This window comes from Melospiza melodia, chromosome 10, assembly GCF_035770615.1.
Source record: "Melospiza melodia melodia isolate bMelMel2 chromosome 10, bMelMel2.pri, whole genome shotgun sequence".
In the NCBI taxonomy this organism is placed as follows: Eukaryota; Metazoa; Chordata; class Aves; order Passeriformes; family Passerellidae; genus Melospiza; species Melospiza melodia.
In genome coordinates, this window is record NC_086203.1 from 14,819,659 (window position 1) to 14,844,995 (window position 25,337).

General features: G+C 41.4%; 1 protein-coding gene across 2 annotated transcripts in view; it reads left to right on the forward strand.

Annotated features, from left to right (window-relative positions):
• The window catches only part of DCAF1 (DDB1 and CUL4 associated factor 1), a 49,553-nt gene that overhangs the window by 22,589 nt on the left and 1,627 nt on the right, over positions 1-25,337 (forward strand). Inside the window, exons 12-24 of one of the 2 annotated variants that reach the window (XM_063164488.1) lie at positions 472-641; positions 1,805-1,929; positions 3,003-4,263; positions 5,149-5,347; positions 6,038-6,120; positions 6,891-6,975; positions 8,332-8,565; positions 9,103-9,196; positions 9,656-9,760; positions 10,456-10,529; positions 11,439-11,543; positions 22,268-22,523; positions 25,250-25,305. In XM_063164488.1, the coding sequence (XP_063020558.1) occupies positions 472-641; positions 1,805-1,929; positions 3,003-4,263; positions 5,149-5,347; positions 6,038-6,120; positions 6,891-6,975; positions 8,332-8,565; positions 9,103-9,196; positions 9,656-9,760; positions 10,456-10,529; positions 11,439-11,543; positions 22,268-22,523; positions 25,250-25,269 (2,811 nt within the window). In that variant the 3' untranslated portion in view covers positions 25,270-25,305. The remainder of the gene's footprint in view (positions 1-471; positions 642-1,804; positions 1,930-3,002; positions 4,264-5,148; positions 5,348-6,037; positions 6,121-6,890; positions 6,976-8,331; positions 8,566-9,102; positions 9,197-9,655; positions 9,761-10,455; positions 10,530-11,438; positions 11,544-22,267; positions 22,524-25,249; positions 25,306-25,337) is intronic. The other variant, XM_063164483.1, reaches the window with a different exon arrangement.

Here is a 25,337-nt window from a genome sequence, read left to right on the forward strand (position 1 = left end):
ACTTTCTCTTGTAATTAAAAATATTGAAAGGCAGACTTTCTAGGAATATTTAAAATTCAGTATGCTTTATAGTCAACACTTAGAAACTGTAATTGAATATTTTTAGCAACCTTTTTAGTATTTTAGCATAAATGTATATTGAATGATGGTGTAGTAACTACTAGATTAGTAGCTTAAAAGCAGAGTAGAATTGTAATTTAATGTAACTTTTCTTTTTAAATTTGCCTTAGCTTTCTGAGACTGTAAAGAAACTTTAAGGATATTATCCTTAAGCTTATTATTGTGTATTATAGTGACAGTTGCTATATTGTTTTGTAACTGGGGAATAAACCAGAAAATAAATACTTAATCTGCAAGACACAGAGTAGTCTAATCTTATAGATGCAGTTTTCAGTTAAATCCCAGCAGTGAGGGATTTGATGTGCAAATTTGTAACCCTTGTGATGTAATGGTGTCCCTTGGACCCTGCAGGCCTGCTCCTATACTCATGAGCAGATTGTGGAGATGATGGAGTTCCTGATTGAGTATGGTCCAGCACAGCTTTACTGGGAGCCAGCAGAGGTTTTTCTCAAGCTGTCTTGTGTCCAGCTCATGCTTCAGCTCATTTCCATTGCCTGCAACTGGAAGACGTACTATGCAAGGTGAGCTCTTTGCTGTAGTGCTCTGTTTGATAGGCAGGATGTTACATTTCCAGATTTTCTACCCTGATATTGTTTAAAACAGGCACGTGCTGGTTAGTGCTGTTAGGGCCTGTGCTGTGGCCACACAGTGCTTATCAAAGCTAACTCTGGGGAAAGCAGGATTAAAATTTTAAGGTAGAGAGAGGGATGTCAAGAAATTTCTGAAGAGCCAAAATCCCTCAGGCCTTTGATTAGTATGACACTGATTTCTCAGAAAAGCTTCATCACAGCTCTGTGCCTCTTTCTAGCTGTCTCAACATTTGTTTACCTTTTTGTTAAGAGAAAGCCTAGAAAATGATCCAAGAAGAAGGTGAAATCAAGGTGTACCTTAATCCTGGAATGAGGTGGGCCAGGACTCCCTTCTTATTTCTGCTGCCTACAGGAGCTCCTTGCCTAACTTAAATTGAAAGCCTTTGAAATCTGTTTTTGCTTCTGCAGTTCCCTGCCTCCCTCCCACTCTCAGGTTGCACTCTCCTGCCTGGGTAGTTTGTGTTCTCCTGTTTCTTTCCTTCTGCAGCTGTTTCCTAATTGCTCTCTGGGTTAACTCCTACCTTTCCACACAGGTTAAAAATCTCCTCTTTTTTGCATTTTTCTGCTCTCTCACCTCTTGCTGAACATCCCTTTTCATCTTCCACAAACCTGCATCTTCCTTAAGCTGGAGCCTAAGTTGGTGTCTTTTTGACTATCAGAGTTGTCTGGTTTACTGCTGAAGTTTCCCTTGATTTAAGATAAACTTCCTTGCTAGTTAACTGGTGACAGAGTATTTTGATAGCACTGTTTCCCTGCTAAGATGTAGAGTTAGATTAAATTTAGCAGCTTAATTTAGAATGGTTTCTTTAGTAAGTCCTAACATTCTTATTTTTATAAATACAGAATTTCCATGCTTTTAGGAGCCTGTGAGCCATGTGGGATAAATGCTGGCAGACTGCAGGCAGTGGTGTGCATGTGAGCACTGCCTTCTATGGAGACCAGCCCTTTTCATTCTAAAATCAAAAGGCACCATCAAATGCAGCAGATGTGACTGATTTGCTTCCATTTCTTGGAGTAAATGGAATACTATTTTATGCTATTGAAACAACTCTGTACATGCAATTCTAAGAAGTCCATCTGTTGCTGTCTTCCAGGAATGACACGGTACGATATGCTTTGGATGTGCTGGCCATCCTGACTGTAGTACCTAAAATCCAGTTGCAACTGGCAGAACCTGTGGATGTGTTAGATGAAGCTGGGTCTACTGTTTCCACTGTGGGTAAGCAGAATATGGTCCTAATGACTTACACATTTTTCAGTTGTCTCCTGCTACATGGGTTTTGGCTGGCTGTTCCTCACCTGCAGTGAGACAAGGGTTAAAGTAATTAATGTAGTCAGAGTTACTGTCAAGGATGCAAATAAATGGGAGAGTGCACTGTGGTTAAAATTGTGTCATGATTAGCACTGAGGTTGGGTTACAAATTTAGAGGCAGGTCTTTCTCTTGCACTTGTTTTCAAGAGCTCATTAAATACAGGTGGAGGCAAATATACTTTTGTAATGGGACTATTAGGTTTCCTCAGTTTGTCAGAAATTTAGGTCTCCTGAGGATATGACATCTGGGAGTAAGGGAGAGGAACAATTATTGCTGTGTGAATTATGCTCTACCTGGTTACCTCCAGGTTCAGCATATAAATGACTGAGATGTGCCTGGATCAGATCCAAGGCTTCTGCTTTAACTGGAGCCTCACTTTTCTTTATAAGAAAATAAAAATAAAGGCAGACGCAATACTAGATATAGGCAAAAGACAATTCCTTTTGCACTAAATGTCCTAGGCAAACAGCAATTCTGTGAGGGTTTTGATATTCTGAAGCAGATGTGAAACTAACAGGAATTCTGTGGGGGAAAATAGTCGCCCTAAAGTTTCTTTTTTGCCTGATTCCTTTGGAAGTTGTGATATGATTATTTTGTCCTCAATGACTTGGTCCCCTTCCTTCCTCTTAGTATTTACTTTGTTGGTGTTTGTACAAGGGTTGCTCTATGCAGTAGGAATCAGAGCATGTCTGTGCATCTTGCTCTGTCCAGATACTGGCCTGTGCTTGATCACCACATCTAAGAGTTTGTGTGACATTACGTACTGATGATGATGTGGAGTACCAGCAGGGCAGGAGAATATTTTGCTAGGGAGGTAGAAGAATATGTCTTAGACTAGTTAGCAGAACTTCAGGAATTTCTGGAATTAAGGGAAGTACCTATTTTCTTCAAATTTGTTGGAAGACTCCTTTACTTGTCTGATCAACTTGTGTGAGATACGTGTTAGAGTAATAAAGAAACCATTTCTTTCCCTCACTAGGTATTAGTATCATCCTTGGGGTTGCTGAGGGTGAGTTTTTCATCCACGATGCTGAGATTCAGAAATCAGCCCTTCAGATCATCATCAATTGCGTGTGCGGCCCAGATAATCGGATCTCCAGCATCGGGAAATTCATCTCTGGGACTCCTCGTCGAAAGCTCCCTCAGGCCCCCAAGAGCAGCGAGCACACGTTGGCCAAGATGTGGAATGTGGTGCAGTCCAACAACGGCATCAAGGTGCTGCTGTCGCTGCTGTCTGTGAAGATGCCGATCACCGACGCAGATCAGATCCGGGCCCTGGCCTGCAAAGCCCTGGTGGGGCTGTCGCGCAGCAGCACCGTCCGGCAGATCATCAGCAAGCTGCCCCTGTTCAGCAGCTGCCAGATCCAGCAGCTGATGAAGGAGCCGGTGCTGCAGGACAAGCGCAGCGAGCACGTCAAGTTCTGCAAGTACGCGGCCGAGCTCATCGAGCGCGTCTCGGGGAAGCCGCTGCTCATCGGCACCGACGTCTCGCTGGCACGCCTGCAGAAGGCCGACGTGGTGGCCCAGTCCAGGATCACTTTTCCTGAGAAGGAGCTGCTGCTGCTGATTCGGAACCACCTCATCTCGAAGGGCCTCGGGGAAACGGCGTCTGTCCTTACGAAAGAGGCCGACCTGCCCATGACTGCAGCATCCCACTCTTCTGCCTTCACCCCTGTTGCAGCCGCTGCCTCTCCGGTGACTCTGCCTCGCACTCCTCGCATAGCTAACGGCATCTCAGCCCGTTTGAGTAGCCACACTGCTGTAGGTTCCACTGCCACCTCTGTCCATGCTCAGGCAAGGCCGTCTGCATCCCAAGGTCCACCTGCCCTTCCAGGCCCTTCTTACGCCAGCAGCTCTCCTCTGATTGGCAGGATTAGCTTTGTCAGGGAGAGGCCGTCTCCCTGCAACGGCAGGAAAATCAGAGTGTTGCGACAAAAATCGGACCATGGCGCCTACAGCCAGAGCCCAGCTATCAAAAAGCAGCTGGACAGACACCTTCCTTCCCCACCCACGCTGGACAGTATAATCACAGAGTACCTTAGGGAGCAGCACGCCCGCTGCAAAAACCCTGTTGCCACCTGTCCCCCTTTCTCTCTCTTTACTCCCCACCAGTGTCCTGAGCCAAAACAGAGGCGCCAGGCGCCCACTAACTTTACCTCACGGCTGACCCGCAGGGCGGCCTTTCCGAAGTACGGAGGGGTGGATGGTGGCTGCTTTGATAGACACCTTATATTTAGCAGGTAAGGAAGAAAACTGTGTTGTGATCTCTCTCAGGATGTACCCTGTGCCAAAAGCCTTACCTGGATTCAGGCTGTGCAGTCCCACGGTGGAGTATCCTTAGAGACAAAAGAATTTTCGTTCACCGTGACAGTGAGAGATCCTTGAAAGGCATTTTTAGTAGTCGTTCTCTTTGTCTTGTCCTTAGTGCTGACCTTTAGTACACAAAGCACACTTTATTTTCAGTAGCAACATTGACTAATAAAGCTGGTAGCTCTTTGTTCTCCTTTGGAAGGTGAGTATGCAGCACCAATTCTATGAGAATGTAACATAGTCTTGAGGATGGTTGGCTGACAGATGCAGGACAGTGAAATCTGTATTTTGTTCTTGCAACTGAATCACCAGCACCACCAGTGGCCTTTCCTGAGGTTAAACTGGAAGGTGATGTAAAGTTTATTAAAACAAAGGTGACACGTTCATGAGGGCGTCTTCACAGTGAAAGCAGTGTCACTGTGGGAAGTTATGATACCAGGATGTTGTTTAGCTCATGTGACATCCTCTTGTGCCAAGCGTTTCAGAACTGTTAGGAATTTTTTTGCTAGCTCTCTGTATTTACCCAGGTGTTGACATTACAGGTTTTCCATCAATCCAGCTTTGAAGATGGAGTCCAAGTGCTTCAGCTTAATGATGTGCTTTAACAGAAGTACCACATAGTGGAAAACAAACCCTGAAAGATTGCAAACACTGTTGTAATACTCAAGCACTAGTCTTCAAACTGATACTTGGCTTACTCTAGAGAAAGTTATAACTTGTACCTGTGTAATCTTTAAGGGCTTTATTTAATATCACACAGCATTTCAGTTTTGCTTCTCTCCTTTGGGTTACCCATGTGTTTTTGCCTTCTCTAGGTTCCGTCCAATTTCTGTGTTCAGGGAAGCAAATGAGGATGAGAGTGGCTTTACCTGTTGTGCATTTTCTGCAAGAGAACGATTCCTAATGCTGGGTACTTGCACGGGGCAGCTGAAGCTCTATAACGTGTTCAGTGGACAGGAGGAGGCCAGTTACAACTGCCATAACTCTGCCATCACGCACCTTGAGCCATCCCGGGTAAGGAACCACAGACCTGTTCTGATCTTTAGCAGTTCTCACTGCCTGAGCCCTGGCATGTTTTGGGCCCATCTGGGTTTGTACATCTGAAGTGCACCCACTGGCTGGCCTGCAGTGCCTGTTGATGAAGTACTTTTAATAGTTGCATGTTGCCACTCTTACGAGTTCTACATTTAAGGCTTTTTCTTCCCAATATAGTAAAGAAGATACACAGTGGCTGTGTGCTTTCTTAAGAAATTAATATATGTGTCTGCAAGTGGAAAAATGCTTAGACTCACTATTACACATTTATTTATGTGTGAGATAAGATATCAGAGTTTATATATCTTTGCTGGAGAAAGAAACCTTTCAGGAGATCATTCTAGGAAGAAAGAAAAGATTTATAAGCAGAGTGGACTCCCCTCACAGGGCATCAGAGTTCAGCCAGCCATGGATTATCCTGATTTTATCTGCTGTTAACATCATAGATTGTTCCTATTCTTACCTGTAAACTTTGTCTACTTTGGGCTCTTTGTTATACACAGTGTTAGATACTTGGATTTTATTCCTATAGGAGTAGTATTAAGCACAAAAGTGTCTGCTCTGCAGTTTCCAAATTGATCTTGTAAGTTAAAAGTGTACAGGTAAAATGATAACCTCTGTTTTCCCTGGTGTTTTTTTCCTTTCCTCTGTGCCTATCTGGAAACTCAGGATGGATCTTTATTGCTGACATCTGCTACATGGAGCCAGCCTCTGTCTGCATTGTGGGGAATGAAGTCTGTCTTTGATATGAAGTAGGTACACTCTTATTCAGTTATGGGGTGTGCTGCAGTAGAAAGAATCATTTGATACAGGAATGAACTCTAAAACAGAATAGCACAGATCTCAAAATGTCTCTTGTGAAAAATAAAATGTGGTCCCTTTCCTATGTTGGTCATTACCCTATTTTATTTGGTAGAGAGCAAATTCTAAGTTCTACCTGAAGTCCTGTTTCATACAAGATATATCACTAAAGTCACTGTTACTCCTGAGGGCAAAGAAACATGTTTGTGTTTTTATTCTCATGTTTGTAAATTACCTTGTTGATCTTTCTGTATCCAGTTCAGAATTTGACTAGCATGGTGGTTTGCATGGTGCAATTGTCAGGCCTGGACTGCAAACTTTAAAATCTATTGCAGTATTTACAACTGTTCATTCCCATAAAAAAGTGTGTGCAAAACTCTTCATTTTAAAAGGTTTGATTGTTGTCTACTTTAGTTGCAAACAACTGTTTTGGTGTAACCTGCATGGGGTCAGGCTTTTCTTCAGAGGAAAGGTTTGACTCTCTAAGGTGCACGTGTCAATGTCCATAATTCACTGCTGACTTCTCCAAAGTGTTGCATTTGTGGCAGGCTCTGTTGATGGCAGATCTGAATTTGTTACTGCAGGATGATGTGATCAGTGGTAAAGGAGAGGGTTTTCTACATCTTTTCTCTCTTGTTGAAACCTGTGCTGGAGATGTTGGGGTTGTTTGGGTCATGTAGAATCTGCAATTCCTTGACTTCTTTACTGGCTGTATCTGCAGGCATTCCTTCCCTGATGACCACTATGTGGAGTTCAGCAAGCACTCTCAGGACAGGGTCATTGGCACAAAGGGAGACATTGCACATGTAAGTACCAGGAAAGCTGATGGCTGTGAAGCTCTGGCAGAAATATAATTCTCCATAGGATGGCTGTTAATTGATGTGAGTGCTTTGATGCTCTGTATAGCTGATGAGCTTCAGAGGAAAGCTTTGAAAGTGTCAAGCAACTTCTCCTTGTTCCTGAGGGTATGAACTTGACCATCACAAGCAGTGTTGCCTCTGGGCAAGGATCCTGGGCAATTTTAGAGTCTGCTTTGTTTTATTCATTTGAGAGAGATGATGCGGGATTTTTTTTCCTCTGAAGATGCTTTCTTAGTGTTGCTCCTTTGTAATAATAATAAAGTTCCACTGTAAATAGTAGCTCAGTTAACAGCTGTGGAAATGACCTATTAGAAATGTCCTCCTTCTGCCCCCCACAAATTTGCAGCCTACTTTTGGGTAATTTAACTTTAGCACTGTATCTTCAGAGAGTATTGTAGTGCTTTGCATGAATTCCTGCAAGGTGGACAGACAAGACTTCAGAGACCTTCTGCTGCTTTGCAGTGCTAATTTGCATTTGTTTAGGCCCTGTCTCTATTAAAAGAAAATTTGCATAAAAATTTTCCATGAAATATAACTTATTCAAATGATTTATAATTTCACATGTTACTCTGATTTGTTTAATTAAACTCTCTATTCCTGCCCAGTTTTAACTTGGATTTAGCTAGAAGTTTTTTTATTGTGTTTATCTGGTAAATGGATTTGTTTTCCAGTTCTAGAGAATATTTTCCTCTGTAAGTTTGAACAAGAGCTAGGCTCTGAGGGATGTTACTGATGAGATTTATCTGAGGACATGATCACAAACCCTTTGTACTAGTTTAAAGGCCTTTTTATATTCCAAAAGTTTCTTGTGCCAAAGCTCAAATTTGCTTTTCTATGTAAATGCCAGGAATTTTAACTCATTTTCTATAGTTTCTGGCTTTTTTCCCCCTCACTGTGTGCTTTGGAGTTTTAATGTTTGTAAATACCATCTGCTCTGAAAGCAGTTCCATTTCTGAAATAGTTTCTGGCTAAGTGGTACCTTGTGATTGCAGCTTCCCAGTCCACTCCTCGTAGTGAGGTTATTTTATTTGGAACTCATCCTGATTGTAGTGAAATGTGTCAGTGAACCTGCAGTAAGCCAAGCACTGGCCAAAACTTGTTGTGAGGCTTGGTTCCAGCTGTGAAAAACTATTAAAGGGCTGGTAGGAAATGTTATTTAAGGAATGCTGTCACCTGAAATGCAAAAATGAAATGGAGAATGGGGTGGTTCTGTAAGCAATCTAGGAAGGGGAATGGGAAGATTTTAGGCACAGGTATATTACAAATTGTGACTAATCTTTCTTTTTCTTTTTAATCTAAAAGATCTATGATATTCAGACTGGCAACAAGCTATTGACTCTGTTTAACCCAGATCTTGCCAACAACTACAAGAAGAACTGTGCCACCTTTAACCCCACTGATGACCTTGTCCTAAATGATGGTGTCCTCTGGGATGTCAGATCAGCACAAGCCATCCACAAGTTTGACAAATTCAACATGACTATCAGTGGTGTTTTCCATCCCAATGGGCTGGAGGTCATTGTCAACACTGAAATTGTATCCTTTGGGCCACTGTGCTAGCTGGTACTGGGAGCTCCAGGGCTGCTATGGATGAACAAGTGGCTGTTTGCAGAGTTGTATTCATGGTCTTCTGTGCTACTTGTTCTATGTGGTAACAGGAGCTTCTACCTGTGAATTAAGGAAGAGTAGGGACTGTTAGGCAGCTAATTTAAATCTAGATTTGCCTCTGATGCAGTCTGGAGAAAATACTTAATACAGAGAGAGAGCAAGAGAGATTTTCTTCTCTGATAACACTCCATAGCACCTCAGCTCTCTTCCTATGTTTTATCGAGAGCAGCCTTGAAGGTACTGCAGTCACTTCTCATGTCTGGGAATGGCATTTTGAGTAAGAGCTTTCTTATTTTGAACACATGGAATGGATTGTAGAGCAAGTGTCCACCCCTGCTTTAATCATATTTGCAAGACAGATGCAATGAGGTTTTTTGAATGCAGTTAGCCAGTTCTTTATCACTCCATTGAAAAGGAAATAGAAATTTTTGATTGTTTGTTGCTCCTTAGCCTGTGCTTTTTCAGTGGGACCTGCGAACTTTCCATTTGTTACACACAGTACCTGCCCTGGATCAGTGCCGTGTGGTCTTCAACTATACTGGCACAGTGATGTATGGAGGTAGGACTTCTCCCCTTCCATAACTCTCCTGGGTCACCTCCTGTGAGATAAGTGGCTGCTTGTTCAGTGAAATGGGAAGCTTCAGAGACTCTGTAACTCTAGGCCTTTCTGGCATATGTGACCTGGATTTTTTCCAGGATGTCCATGCTGCATGTATTGCTGACAAAGACAGTTTTCTGTAACATCAGCAATATCACAACTAATTTGTGAGATTGAAAAGCAACCTATTGTATAATGGCAGATCCAGTGATGCTTGAGAAAATAATTTTGTCCTCTGTATTAAGTTTTGATGATCTGTACTATCAATAAAGGCATCTCTGGAAGAGTAGATATTAAATGGGTCTTGCCAAGCTTTTAAATATAAAGAAAATTCATGTCAGAGTCTCATTTGATCTGAAGTTGATTAATGGTAGTGACTAATGGAAGGCAGATTTTTGGAATAATCTTTCCTTGGTTCAGCTATGTTGCAGGCAGATGATGAGGATGACCTTCTGGAGGAGAGAATGAGAAGTCCCTTTGGCTCTTCTTTCAGGACATTTAATGCAACTGATTATAAACCTATAGGTAAGAGTAAGAGAGGCACCAATAGCTTTGTCTGGAGGTTTAAAGGTTTTTTAAAAGTTTGCTTAGTAACATTGACTTCTCTCTTTGCACGTGTGAGAAAACAAACTGCAACATCCTGTTCTGGAGGAAGCACAGGAGTTGGGTTTAACACTGACATAATTTTAAGTATCGTATCCCATTCAGTGTGTGACTGCCTTACTTGCTCCTGTTCAGCAGTTCTGCCTTTATTTCCTCTCTTCTTTCCAAGTAAGGCATAATCTGAGACAGTAGGTCACTTGGCCAGGATGGCATTGCTCTCATTTCACACGGGGCTCATTTTTAACTCAAGGAGCTAAGCTAATTGCTGCTGTGGACATGTACAAATGTGGCTTTTGCTGTTGAAGGGAGGCATAGGACACAACTCAGTCCCTTTGTTGCCACCTATTATGAAGGATGTGGTGGTGTTTATGGTGCTTAGGAAAACCAATAAATATATTATCAAGGGAGGAGGCACCATGCAGAGCAGGTTAAGAGCTTACTTGACTGTTTTTTACAATGGTCTCCAACATTTCTATTCTTTATTACTACAAACATTCATTTCACTAGTTTCAGCTGTTTTTTCTTGTCCCAAAACTGTATTATTTGGTTTTAGACACTTTTTTCAGTGAGCATTAAGTAACCTGCAGTTAACTATTGACTATTGTGATGTTTTCCAGCTACCATAGATGTAAAGCGGAATATCTTTGACTTGTGCACAGACAGCAAGGACTGCTATCTGGCTGTCATTGAGGTAAAGCTGCTAAAATAAGCCCTGGTCTCTGTAGCTGTGGTTTGAATGCACTGCTTGTTGTTTCTTTTTTGGAGCTCCTGCTGTTAAATTCATGTCCTAAGCAGTGGTGGTGTTTTGATGGTGCTAAAGATGCTGTTTGTTTTTTATTCTGCACCCCCTACAGTTTTGTTTTGCTGCCTCTTATTCCTTAAATTTCCAAACACATTTGCTTCTCTTCTTCAAACTCTTCCCACTTCAATATGTACAGAGATTTTCTTTCTCATGAGCATAAAGAAAAATGTGCTTTTTTCTTATTTATAGCAATAATTTCCTATTGCAAATTAAAATGTGTATCAAATAACTGGGAAATGCAATCTTTCGGAGGCTTCCCACAGAGCTTTTCTGTGAATCACACTCACTGTTCCTTTTACACTTGTCTTCCTAGCAAAATCTCAGAAGCTAAGGATTTGAAGCAAAAATTACTGAGCTAAACTTCTGGTTTGTTAGGGATGCAGTTCTTTGCTCCATAATATGTTTCAGAACCCAATTTCTTGCAGCCTAATTGTGCATGTGTAGTGAGTAATGTAAAGTCCTGTCAGCTTTATACTCTGTGTGTGAATCACTGATCCCTATAGACCACAAAAGGATTTTTAGCAGGGCAAATTCCATGTCTAACTACTGAAGCTGGAGATGACAAGGGTTGTGAGACCAAGAAAATTTTCTTTAATAGGAGTCATTGGAAATGTTATTTCAGGGAACATGGCAGGTCTTGAAACCAAAGACTCATTTTAACTGCTAATTGTAGTGCTGCTGGTAAATGGGAGGGAAGGATTTTGGAAATGTTGCTGTGATTGAGGCCAGATGTAGCACAGAATGTACCAGCTGAGCTGAGTTCCTGGCATTAACTCCCATGTGGGCATCTCCCTGCAGAACCAGGGCAGCATGGATGCCATGAACATGGACACTGTGTGCAGGCTCTATGAAGTGGGCCGGCAGCGGCTGGCAGAAGATGAGGAGGATGAAGAAGAAGATCAGGTGAGAAACTTACCAGTGATCTGAGTGTTCTAGGGTAGCTGTTAGCCCTCTCCATGTGTTCATTTATTACGCAGAAAGTACAGAGGCCTCGTTTGGCCTCACCTAATATGAAATAGGTCACTTTACTGTCAGTGTAAACTGAAACTGTCTGGTGCAGAACCTGTGGGAGCAGTAACTTTGTGCACTGTAAACTAACACAATCTAAACTAACACACTGTAAACTAAATAATAGTTTATTTATTAATTTATTTCAGAATTCAGTCTTGATCAGAAGCTTTGCTTTCTGTTCTGCTTTTTTTTTTAAGTATTTCAACCCCCAATATAGACAGTAGTCTAGCTTCAGGCTTGAGTCTTTCCTTTTTTTCAATTCCAATTCTCATATTTGGACTTAATTTATCACTAATTTCCCACTAAGAGATACAGCTTGTGACTAATACAGTGAAACTGCACAGTACTTCTACACAGTAAAAGGGTTAAAGAATTTTGAAGAGGGCTCTAGGTTTGAGCTGGGATATGTTGGTTTTCCTTTTCAGATCAGCTGTTTCACCTCTGGCAACTTGACAGAAGAGCTCAGAACTGCAGTAAGGGCTCCTCAGGGTGCAGCTGGTAGAATACTCAGTAGCACAGAATGCTTACTGCAGTAAAGAGAGAACTAAAATTCAACAGAATCAGTTTGTAACTTTGTGGGTGTCAGGTGTTTTAGGGTTTGTTTTTTTTTGGACAGGCAAAAGCCTTATGCTTCAATTCTCTAAAGATTTAAAATGCATTATTCTTTGCTTTTTGGTGTCTGCATTCTAGTAAATCATACATTTGTATATCCTGTGAGAAAAGCTGACTGGCATTTCCAAAGAATGCCAGAAGCTGAAGGTGATGCTTTGGTGGGGTTTTCCCCACTGTTTGGAAAGCTGGATTTGTGCTACTTTTTCTATCTCTGAATCTTCCTGTTGTTAGGTTAGAACTTGTACTTTCTAGTTCAGGAGGCTGGAGAGCAGGTCTCAGGAAAGAGTAACTTTGCAGTGAGTAGTTGTTATTATGATTTCCCTGTAATTCTGAAGATAAAGCAGTAGTTTCTGGTTTGGGTGTGAAGTGTGCTGTCCTGGCCACTCAGTGTGCTACAAGGTTGCTGTTGGAGTCTTGGCATTCTTTTGATATCTTTGGTCACTGTTTCTATCCCTAGATTGAATAGATTAGAAGAACAGAATTTCTTGGGAAGCAGTGAAGAGGGAGGAAACATTATTGCTCTCTCCTTCCTTTCTGCATCCTAGCCATCCAGTGCTTGCCCTGGGCAATATTTACTATTTCTATCTCCACTTCCATTGTTTTTGTTCACTTTCACTATATTTTAATATTCATATTTTCTTCATTAGATCTCCAAGAATAGTTTGTAGCAGAAATAGCTCTTGCATTGCACAATGATTAACTAGGAGCTGTCAGGGCACTGCTTTGCAAAATGACTGGTAAGTGTTGACTTAAGGGAGATTTGTGTTTGTGCAAGGCAGTCAATGGTTCCAGGCTGTAACACCAGGTACTCAGCAGAGATAAGGGATCTGCCATCCATCAGATGTGACTGGGGACACTTTCTGTCTTACAAATAGAGGTGGCCCCAGGCAGAATCTAAGTGTGCTAAAAGCTTTCCTGTGAAGCTGATGGAGTGTTCAAACAAGGCTGCTCCTGGATTGATTTGCAAGCTAAGAGTGATTAGTTGGTATTGCATAACTGCTGTTTTTTATTTCTCTGTTTCTGGGGTCTGTACATGTTCCTTAGACAGCAACTTCTAGGGATCGTTACAACCAAGTTTCTTTAGTAGGAGAGATTTGGTTTTAATATAAGCAACAGTTATGAACTCAAATTCAATTCAATGTACAATCTAGCCAAAGATAAACTAAGCCCCTTGCTCTTCATCCCACAGATGTTCTATGCTTTTTCTTCAGGTTTTTTTTTGTCTTAGGTTTAAGAAATAGAGGTTTTGTCTCTGTAGAAACATCCAGCATTGAGCTAGAATGAATAGAGGTTTTCCTGAATAAAGACAGAATCTCTTTGGTACACTTGTCAGTTGAGAGGTTCCCTGTTGGAAGGATTTTTGTTTGTGTGCATATCCATATCCTCACACATATGTGTTTAGTATTTGCCTAGTTAGTTTCTGTGATTTAGCTTTTGAAGAATTTGGTATAACATTTCAAACTTGTTGGAACTTCTCACAGATACTTTAAAATCCTCTAAAAGAGGATGCTTTCTTGATCTTTCAGAAAGATCTTGATCTTTCAGAAAGTGGTGGTGGGGGGAAATGCATATGAATCAACCTTTTTAGTCAAGGTTTGTGAAGGAGAAACGAGTCTGTTTGACCCCTACTTCTTCACACCTTGACTTGATGTATATTTGGGGTTTTATATCTAACCTACATGGGTCCATGGATACCTTTTTTGGCCTGTACAGAAGATAAAAAATGATGAATACTCAGTACAGAAAATACAAAATAATGAGTACTCAAATGCAAGGGTGGCTTACAGGCAAGCCTTGCTCAGAAGTCATGTGTTGCACAATGAAATGGCTTTAAAATTTGTGCTAAGAGATAAGAACTATAAAGAAAAATATCTGCCTTTTTGCCTTTTTTTTTTTACCTTAAATTTTGATTCCTCACAATGTCAGTTCTGACAAATGTCAGCTGATGGCTCCATGACAGCTTTTTCAGAAAGCAAAGAGTGAGAGTCTGTAAAATGAATCTAGCCGAAATGTTTGGTCTACAGGTATCTTTCAGTTCCTTCTGTAATTTAAGAAACAAAACGTCTATGTTATTCCTCCTATCTCAGTCTAACCTTGTAAGATCAACTGATCTGCTACACAAATTGCCCTCAAATTAAATGCTGGGGCTGATTCAGTGGCTTGAGCATGGGACTGCTGCAGTGAATGTGGGTTTGTTTGCAATGCTTGAGGACAGCACCATGGTGGCCTGGTTCCTCCCTGCTGCTGTAGCAGCCTGTCCAGTGAGATCCCTGGGAGGCTGTGTTTCCCTAGGAGTGGCCAGAGCTGTCAAGCCTTGTTAAACAGAACAAATGCCAGTAAATGGTGGTGCTCTGTGCTCTGTACTTACTGTGCACTGAGGGAAGGTGAGGAGGGTGTAGCATGCTTAACAAGAGTCTGTTTGCAAGCTCTTTGGTTGGGTGGTTTACTCCAAAAATACCAGTGTTCCTGCCTTGAACTTCCATGAGTTTTGTGAATTATTTCACTGCAGGATGAGTATCCAAATGTGTCCATCAATAACCAGCAGTCTTACTCATAAGTATTTGCAAAACTGTGTTCAGCATTCAGGGAAATAGGTAAGGGTTTCCTATTTTTCAGTCTGGCTGCGAGATCTTCCTCTCTTTCCTCCTGTGTTTGCCACTGTTCTGATATGCTCCTTCAGTTAGATTGTGAAGATATGTTGGGTGTCTGAGCTACTGGTACAGATCTTGGATCATCTTGTAGTTGTTAGCTTGCTTTATTCTTACTTATTTCTCTTTCTTGGCTGACTAGTATCCCCTGTTTCCCTGGTTAATCTGCTGTCTTCTGTAGTGAGGCAGATGAGGAATTTCAGAGGAAATGGCACATGGCAGCTGCCATGGGCTAGAAAAAGAGACTTCAGAAATATTACGTGCTCAGAAAAGCTGAAATCAAGGGAGAGTAGACTCAAAACTGTGAAACTGAAGTCTGGATGAGGTGATCTGAGTGGGTTTTAGGATTTTCAGGTTTAGGATTTTCATTTTTACTTCCCTATTTTAGCTTTTCTTTCCATATTACTTGCTTAAGGCCTGTTTTTCTCTCTGTGGTACATGTGGGTGATGTTGCATCTCTAAGGCCCTAGTAGTGTCCTCAGTTATTGTCATGTTCAGAGAGATTTATGGCTTCAGTAGCACATTGCTTCACCTAGCTGTCCCTGTCCTATAAAGTGTTCTACTTCTTTTGCCAGACCTGAAGAACTGTTAATTATCCTGCAGTGCTTCTGGCCTATCCAAATGGTGGATGGTAGGTGTGTAATTTGTCTTTTTGCATTGGTTTAGAAAATTCCAGGTGATGGGAAATAAACTTTATTGATAAGGCAATAACAACTCAAAAGACAATCACTATTCTAACATATGGTTTAGCCAGGGTGGAGAATGTTTTCCTCAGCTTTCTATGTCTTTCTGTGTCTATGTGATCCCAGTTTCCACTTTTATCTTAGGATTCTCCCCCTGTGTACCTGCAACAGTAATTGCAACAGCAATTCCACTGTACCTTATTGCTGTTATTTGATATAGTTGGTTTGTTTTTTTCATGTGAATACTTACTTGCTGGGGAAAGACCCCCCCCACCCCAAACCTTAATCCATATTGGCATATTTGGGAATCATCAGACCATGGTGGTGCTTTGCCACTATAAGCTGACCAGAATGATTTTTGTCACCAGGGACACTAAAGTAAGGGTTTGGTTTAGGAGCTGTTCCTGTAATATTTGAAGGTACAGTTTGATTTCAGATCTTACTCAGGAATAAAATGGTTTACAGAATAATAACTGTGAATGGGTGTTTCCAGACAAATGTCTTAAATGATAATAAATATGTGTCCATTGCACACCTTCATAGAAATCTTTGAGGTTAGTTGCAGCTGGGAAGGCTGAGTAAAGAGTGGTTTCTATCAAAGACCTTTTTATATAACAGACACATCTTTTGAGCAGGCATCCTCCAAAACTGATATTTAAAAGAACAGTGCCTGTACTTTTTACCACATTTTTAGATTGTAGCAAATAACTGTGACTACTTTAGACTATCCTATTGTTTCAGAATCTATTTTCAGTAGCTCTCAGGCAGTGCAAACAGAGGAATTTCTTGGAAAGAGATAAGTATTTGGAGTTTCCAGAAGGACAGATTTAGTATTATGGAGTAAAACAGCTTCAGCAGAGATAAAAACATATTCTGCCTGTTCAGTGACATAAATCAAAGATTTCCTTTCTCTTGCCTGACACATCTTTCTAGAATTCCCACAGTAGCTGGGATCCAAGTAAATAAAAGCTGCCTCAGCTGTCATGAGAATGTCAGTCAGAGGCTTGAGAAAATAAAGTAATAAAATCTTGTCCATAGAAAGGGAGTTCATTTACCTGCCAAATTCTTAAATTCCTTTATGCAATATTGTTCTGTGTCATGGAATGAAAGAAATTAATTTATTTTTGTAAGTGAGAGTGTGAGATCAGTGAGAGAAAGGAAAAGAGGCATATTGAGAAACTCTGCCCAGTTCTGTACTCCTTACATTACCTCTGGGCCCTGCAGCACAGACAATATAATAAGTCACCTTAGAACCTTTATCCCAAGCATTAAGGGAGTTACCAGCTGTGAAATGGTGGCTTGCACATGCCTCAGAGGGCAGTGGCTGGAGCCAGGTTGATTATCATCAGCTGCAGACAGTTAGATTGAAACGGAAACATTTCACAGGCAAAACCTGAGTTTGCTCAAAAGGGCCCCATCTGAACCTCTGATCCATGTGAGCCCCATTCCCTTAAAGCTTTTGTTTGTCTGTATCATGGATAGTTTGTCATTCATCACAGGTAAGTAGTCATTGTTAGACAAGCTAAACCTACTTATCCAGACTAAGAGATTAACTGCTTTTTATTTCTTCACTCCATGTTTTGCCTCTGTGACATTCTGTACGCTGTGTGCTGTTTCCTGTTTTAAATCTGCATATACCCACCTGCATAGCAGCCTATGGTAAGATTCCTTGCTTGTTATATATGGGAACTTCTGCACCTTCCCAGGCTTCTACATTTTTAGCTCTGTGACTAATGGCTAAGAGGAAGTAGAAATTCTAACCCTGAAGTAGCCAAGAAGATAAAAGTAGGTGCAGCCCTGTAGCATGAAGGAGATGAATACTTGGAATTGATTACTGGTGGATAACAGGAATTAGGGGTTTGCTAGCTGAGGGGGGGATGGACAGGTAATCCAGGAGATGAAAATCCTTACATACTTCACCAGGGAGTCTGTTGGCCACATTTAAGCTTTTTCCACTACCCATTGTCTGGGAGTGTTAAGAAGTGGCTGGGGGGAGGGAATTGGATAGAAACTCTAAAGTGACTGAAATGCAGACATTGTCACTCCTGGGAATTGCATTGCAAAGGCCCAGGAAGTACCAACATGGTACTCAGCAAGGAGTACAATTGTCAGAAGATATGACAAGGGGATTGTGTGTGGAGAAAGATAAATTACTAGAACAAGGAGAAAGCTTGCTCGTCTGGGTGAAACATTGTTCAATACACTTGTATTTGAACAATGATCATATGTCCTTTTTTATGAAAGCAAAGCCCCTTCCCAAGCTTGGCAATATGGAGTAATTAAAATAATACTGATAATCTGGAAGGGATCTGATTGCTGAAGTAAAAAGTTTGCTCTAGGAGAAACTTGGGGAAGGAGAGTGAAGTAAACAAGTAGGCTGTTTCTTGCAAAAATTCTTTACAAATAAATTAACCAAAATAATGGGACTATGGGAAACATGAATTTCTTTAGAAAGAAAACAAACCTAGATGAAATAAACAACTGCTAGAAGCAGATAGTACCAGCAGATCATTTGACTTGTCTAAAAGTAGCCAGAAGTGAATTAAATATGAGCTGAAACATTTGAAGTAGTGGGAAGAGCTTTGCTAACATTGATTAGTTGTTCTGCAGATTGCAAAAAGATAGGTGAAAATAAGAATAGTCAGAGTAATACCATCTAGCATGATTCAAACTGAGAAGTGCAATAAAGATTGTGTTTTCAGAGGGAGGAAGTGTTGCTGGAAAGCAGCTGGAGGTGAGAGGTGCTGATGGGAGGAGAGGAAGAAAAAGTCAATGAGGTGCGAGACAAACAGATGAAGCTTTTTGTAACAGCTGAAACCATGTAAAACAAGCAAAAAATCAGTGACCTGTGGATCTCAAAACTGAATCAAAATTTCAAACCCAAATATCAACAATTGAAAAAGACCTGTGGGATCTTCCTGTGGCAACTAAAGGCCAGCCTAATGTAAATTTGAGAGATGGTGTAATCTTCATTGGAGAAGTTTCAAATTCTGGTCATGTGGTCATAAACTTTAGGATTCAAGACATGTGAGAAAACTCTTAAAAAAATGCCTTGAGAGAATTTGAAAGCAGGCTGGTATATTTTTATATACTGCAGATCTGCAGTGCTGCAAGTCGTACTTCCTGGAAGCACTTTGTACATACACTCATTTAATGTTAGAATACATTACAGAAATATGTTAAAATCAAAAAGTTCAAGTTCTGCTTAGCTAATGTGTATTTTGCATCAGTTTGAATAAGTGAAATGCTGGAGTTTTCCTGAGCCTTTGATTGATTCTTGAGAGATGAACACCAGTATGTCAAGTATCAATAAGATTTGCCACCCAAAAAGGACAAATTTGTGAATTTTGTATGTGCAAGATGATTGGTAAAGGGGAATGGTAAGAAAGTTGATGATGATGATGATGAAAGCTTATGAAGTGCATGCCAACAATCCTCAAAGGACAATATGGCAGCAAACACATAGTACTTGAACAAGTGCAAAGGGTATTTACTAAGCTCTGAAAGGGCTGTAAAAACTGGTAATATAAAAAATTTGGTCAAGTAGCTTTTTTTTATTCCTGTGCAGCCACCCCAATGTCTGCCATTCAATTAGGGGGTGTTGTTTAGTTTTTTCCTTTGGGGATTATAAATGGTAAATTAATTGAACCAAATCTACTTGGTTTTCTGGAAGCAAACTGGTAGTAAAGTTACCAGTAATTTGCTTTGAGATGATCTTGAGATAGTTCTTTGCTGTGTAATCTCTAAGTTTGTGTCCAGGTTTTCTTGTACTATTACATCTCTGTAAATGTTTCCTACACAAACCTGGATATGGTTTGGAATAGCTGTCTTGTCTTTTCTTGTGGCATGGCACAAGGCTTTTTTTCTGTGCTCTTACTCAGAGTGTTTGAGTCCCTGGGGCAGGTGTGCCATTCTCTCTGTGTAGGGATCCCTTTACATGAGACAGTTGTGGTGTCTCGTGAGAATTCATCTTGAATCCTCATGAACAGCTTGGATATCACTTACATGTGTTGGTGTTAGACTGCACCTGGCACTCCCTCGCCCCTTTCTCAGCTGTGTCCCAGGGGCTGGGTTTGAAGCAGAAGCTCTGGTGCTTTGTTGGGAGAGCTGAGCTGTCCCCAGGCTCTGCTTGGAGCTCTCTGCTCCAGCTGGGAATGCTGAGCTGGCTCTGCAGAGCTGCTGCTTGGCTTGCCTCAGAAACTGAGACAGAATTTATTTGCCTATGGCTTAGCAGAAGTGTCAGAGTGTCCAAGTGGTGTTTGGCTTCTTTAGAACGTGGCAAGGTCCAGGTTTCCTCCTCACTGATGAAGATGCTCCTCAAGCCCTGTGAGGTGTCACCCCTCCAGCTCTGTAAGGATGTCACTGCATGTGTCACACTCACATGCACGGGTGCCTTCTTGGAGCATGAGTTACACACTGTTTTCTGTTTTACCAAGGACAGGTATAATTTTGATCTCATCTTACTGTTCTTAGGTGGTTTTTACATGAATGTGACCTGGCCCTAATCACCAACTTCAGATTAAGTAATTTAAATGGTAGAAGTGGAAGCATTTCATTTTTTCTGTCTGTATTTTCACAAATTATTTTTTCTTCACTGGTTGATATAACCCTTCAAAGTTAATTTGCAGCTAAATATACAACCTTTCTCTGTAATTTGGTTCTTACTCTTGTGACCCAGAAGGGATTGTTAGCTCTATACAACTGTATTCAATTTCATCCTGTATTTGAAGGGTGACATTGGTATAAGGGCCTTGCCTTAAGCTTGAATTTGAATGTTGATGAAACAGTAATTCAGTTTCCAATAATTATGTTATTTATGAAACATAATCAGATTTAGTAGTTTTGACATTTTGAATTCTTGTGAACTAGAGTATTTAGGAAAAAATACTCTCAGAAATTCAAGATGTGTAGAAACACAGAGGGGACCTAACTCATTTCAGAATCCTTCAAGTTTTACCTACATGGACTCTAAATGGATCTTGGAGACAACATACTTGTTTTTCTTAATATCTACAGGTATGTCTCTGTATCCAGAGACTGAGAAACTTGGTTTAGTATCTCCAAGATTTTTAAAATAAATTGGTATTTCTTTGCTGCTTCAGAGTTGTTTAGACACTGGAAAAGGAAGATAAACTCTCCTGCCTTTTCAGTTTTTAATCAGCTTTTCAATTCTGAATAGAGTAATAAAATTTAAGACATTGGTCTCTGTGCAGATACTGCATAGAACAAAAAGAAATACAAATTATTAATGCAAAGCTTTTATACTCAATTCAGTGTGTGTTATGGGAAATTTATACCCAGTATGGCACTGCATAAAACTGAACTGCAAGTAAGATGTTTCCTCTCCCAGTGTGTATACAATTAATCTGTTTATCTGAGGACTCATTAACTCAAAGTAAAGTTGTAATTTCTTAAAATAAGCACAGACTTCAAAAGAGGTTGGTTTTAATTTTATATTTAATATAAACTCTTTCATAAAGGAAACTGTATGTAGCAAACCATTGCTGTTGTGCTGTAATCTGCATTTAAGAACATGGCACTTCTGGTCAGCAGTGAAGACTTGGCTGCCTTTTGCAAGTGAGGAAACAATACAATTTACTTTTGCCCGTGACAGATGTTGGATTTGTGTGGGTGTGGTGGTTTTTTATAGCACTGACTGAAGCAAAAGTAGGTTGGGGAGATGGCAGTAGAGGACTTTCCTCTGTCCCTTTGGATCTGAAAATGCAGCAGTCTAAACAGTGGGAGTGTGGTGAGCTTGAGGACCAAAGGAACCCTTGAAGTGGGTTGTTAGATATCGATCTTAATTGCTTCCTAATTTTCAAAATGTGTCGCCTCCCAAAACAAAGGGGCAATTAGGACTGAATGAGCTGAGAACATTCTGTTAGAGAAACAGGCTGTGGCTGAGGAGAGGTGCAGGTGGATTGAAGCTTTTCTTTCAGCCCTGGAACACTCTGGAGCTTGGCTTGTGATGGCAGTTTGTCTGGGAGAAGGGTGGAACTGTTACAGCTCCTTCCCACTCAGTCTCATCCACTACACACAGATTTCTGGATTTTGCCTGTACAATGAGGAATTCAGTTGCTTTACTGAAGGCAAATTCTGATTTGATAAAGATCTTGATTCACAGGTAAATACCAAAGATGTGGCTCCTGAGCTGCCTTAAACAGGTCTGTCATCTGAAGCTGAGTGATTCAGGGACTGGCTTAGGCTAAAAGTATTTTTCCTACATTTTATACCTCATCTAAATGGCAGTGACAGAGACTGATGGTGCATGTGGTTTGGTGTCAAATGGAGCATTTGGTTCTGCTGAAACTTAAAGCAGTTTGCACAAGACTAGCAACAAAGCCATGGATTAACAGGTCTTACTGCATGTCCTTCTCAATGGTGCATTGTGGTGCCATGTGTTGGTGGCCAGTCCTGGAGAGGAGGTTGAGCCAATGGTACCTGTTTGCACCAGCATTTTGCAGTTGAGATTTTGCAGGCCTGCAGGTGATCTGGCATGTGTGGTATTCTGAAGCTTTGGAGAGAGTGCTTAGATGGGTGATGGGAGAGTGTTTATCATGTCTGATGGCTGGATGTGGGGAGAAGTGAAAACTATGGGTTTTCTTTAGTTCCCGTTATTCCATTTTACATTTATCTTAATGTCTGCAATGGACTATTTTTGCTGTCTGTATAGGAGGAAGAGGAGCAAGAAGAAGAAGATGATGATGAAGATGATGATGACACAGATGACCTTGATGAGCTAGATACAGACCAGCTGCTGGAGGCTGAGCTGGAGGAGGACGAGAACAATGAGAATGCTGGTGAGGATGGAGAAAATGACTTTTCTCCCTCCGATGATGAGGAGATTGCCAACCTCCTGGAAGAGGGAGATGAGGGAGAAGATGAAGATTCTGATGCTGATGAGGAAGTTGAGCTGATTCTTGGAGATAGTAAGTGTGTGGCCGCCTTGGTGACCTTGTCCACTGCTTAAGGTCCTGACAAAGAGGTAACATCTAAATTCCCCCTGAAATGACTTAACTGACTTGTCCCTGGCTGGTATGAGTGACAGGCCATCATCACCTTGTTCACCTGGGGCATCTCTTAGTAATCTGCTGATAAAAACAGCTGTTCTGTGAGAGACCAACTGTGCATTCTGGGAAAGGAGGTATCTGCTTTCTTCAGGTGCTCCCAGGTGTGTGTATGTGTGAGAACTCTGTGTGAAGAAGCTTGGTATGATTGCTTGCCTGTCCTGCCCTTCAACAAGGGGACACAGGTTTAACTCTTACCTCACCTGTCCTCTGTGCCTCTTGTGAGCCTGTAAGGACAGAGAAGCACTTTTGATCCTTGGTGCTGTTCTTTCTCTTTTGTAATTACCTAAAGTGCAAAGCCAACATGGCATTTCTTGACTTCACTTCCTTTAGACTGTTCTGAAGCTAACAAAACTTTTGGGATACAATTTAAATAGTTCTCTTTTTTGGGCATTCTGCAAATACAGTGATTTGAAAATACAAAGTGTGTGTGTATGTATGTGTGCATAGAAAGGTCTGAACTTTTAATGTAGCAATAAAGTTTGGAAGAATGCTTCACAAGAAAGGTGAGTAGGATAGCATAAGGCTTGGGATTTGTGACATCAGATTCTTTTCCCTCTTTTGCAGCACATTTTTTGAGTATGTGCAACCAAACCACTTAGTTATTTTTAATTTTCAAGCTGTAAAAATGGACATAATATTGTTACCTTAAGTTAAAAGGTTGGCAAGGGTGAGTAATGACAGTGTGCAAGGTGTTTGAAGTCCTGCAGTGATAGATTGATTCCCATCTCAGCTCTCACATCACTGTTCCATGGCAGTGAGCTGGCGGATGAAGCATGCCAGGCCCCTCTGGGGCAGTGATGTGGCTGGCAGGCTCATCCATGTCTTCTGTGGCAATGTAGCTCAGTCATTTTTAAGGACATGGCCACATGAGGTTGCCAGAGTTATTCTGTGGGGTCACTCTGCTGTTCTCTAGAAGGAAATGGGTTTATACTGTAGGGCCATATAAGATATTTGCACAGCTCAGTCATTAATGGCATCTTGCAGTGCAACATTTTGGGGTTACAGGGAACTTCTGTCCTAGTAGTGGACAGGATCTTTGTGACACAACTCCACTTGTTTTTCCTCAGGGAATGCAGAGCCAAAAGCTCTTCAGAGAGCACCTGGTGTGCTGTACCTTCAATTGTCCAAGGGGCAGCCTGGCCAGGATGTTCAGGCCATCTCAATAACTCTTCGTGGAACAAACCAGGGGCTACTTGACAGAAATTTCAGGCGTGCTCTGCAGAGCACTGTTATGAAGTGGCCACATCTGTACCTCATTTATAGATAGAGCTACTTGAGCAGACCTTGGATCTGTATGGCTGTGGAGCTGCAGCCAGCCCATCCTGTGGCTGTTGGGTTGCTTAGCAGCAATTTCAGGAACTCAGAGCAGGAAGTGCAGCTCTGCCAGGCTGGCCCTTGATGGGTTTGATGAGTGGGGTTCTGTGGCAGCTTTTCTGTGACTTAATCTGACTTCTTTTTGTTTCCCACCCAGAAAAGAGCAATTAAATTTTTCTTTTGCTTATGCTTGTTCCAGAATTAAAAGTTGTAATGGCACTGCCAGTGTAGAGAGTACTGGCATGGGGTGCATTTAGAGTGTTCCCTGCTGCAGATTCTTGCTGTATTGTGAGTGAACCTCCATAACATACAGTGAGTGTTGCCAAAGCAAAATAATTCAGAGAGCAATTGAAATAGAGGAGTGAGTAGCATTGGTCTCTTGTGCTTTAGAAGAGGTTCTAATTCCTTTTTTAAAATAATCCATGGAGAACCTGAATTTGTCTTCCTCCCCTTTGTTACCACCTTGGGGACATTAGATCTGTTTGTCAAACCAGTTCACGCATTGTGCAGGACTTTGAAGAGCTTCTTCCTGGGCCAGGTGGATGTAATTTTTGAAATGTGTATGTGATATAGGATGGGAGAAATATATAGAATTCTCACCAGCAGCCTGACTGAATTGATTCTGATTCCTCTTTTCTTCCATAATCCAAAATGGCAACTTCCAGGCAGGTCTGTGCAAACTAATTATACCAAGCAGTTAACTGCAGTCAGCTTTACTTACAGAGCTCAGAACTGGAAGGTTGTGTGGTGAACTGGGGAATAGTGAGGAGATCCTTTCTCAAAGCTTTCCTCTGAGTTAAAAAAAAAAACAAACCAGCAAACCCCCCCCATAGAACTCCAACTTTTTCAGCTTTGCTTCTCAAAGGTTTCTGGATTTTTATCTTGCTTATGCTTCTTTCCCTCTTGCTGTGTAAGTGTAGCTGCTGCAGCACTGGCTGGTGTTTTCTAACTCCCCAATGTGGCTGTGGCTGTTCTGGGAGCCCTGATGACCCCTCAGCTTAGGCTCAGTCTGGTGGATGGTGAGATGGAGCATCCCTTGCTGATCACAGTGGAAAGGCAGCTGGCTGATCTTCAAGGAGGAGGGTTGGGGAAAGGCTTTGTGCCCTCTCTGCTTGCCTGTGATTTTTTTTCCCTAAGGATCTGACAAGGGGTGAACCTTCCAGAAGGTCTTTCTACCTTAACAGGCATTTAGAGATCCACCATTTCTGAGATGGCTAAGTGGAAGTCTTGGTGTCTTTTTTTTTTTCTTTTAAACTATTTTTAACACCCAGTTATCTGCTGCATCCAATGAATTCGCATAAGAAAAGGAGCCAACATCACCTCTAAGGTAAGGCAGGAGCCCTCTTGCTGCCAGAGCTG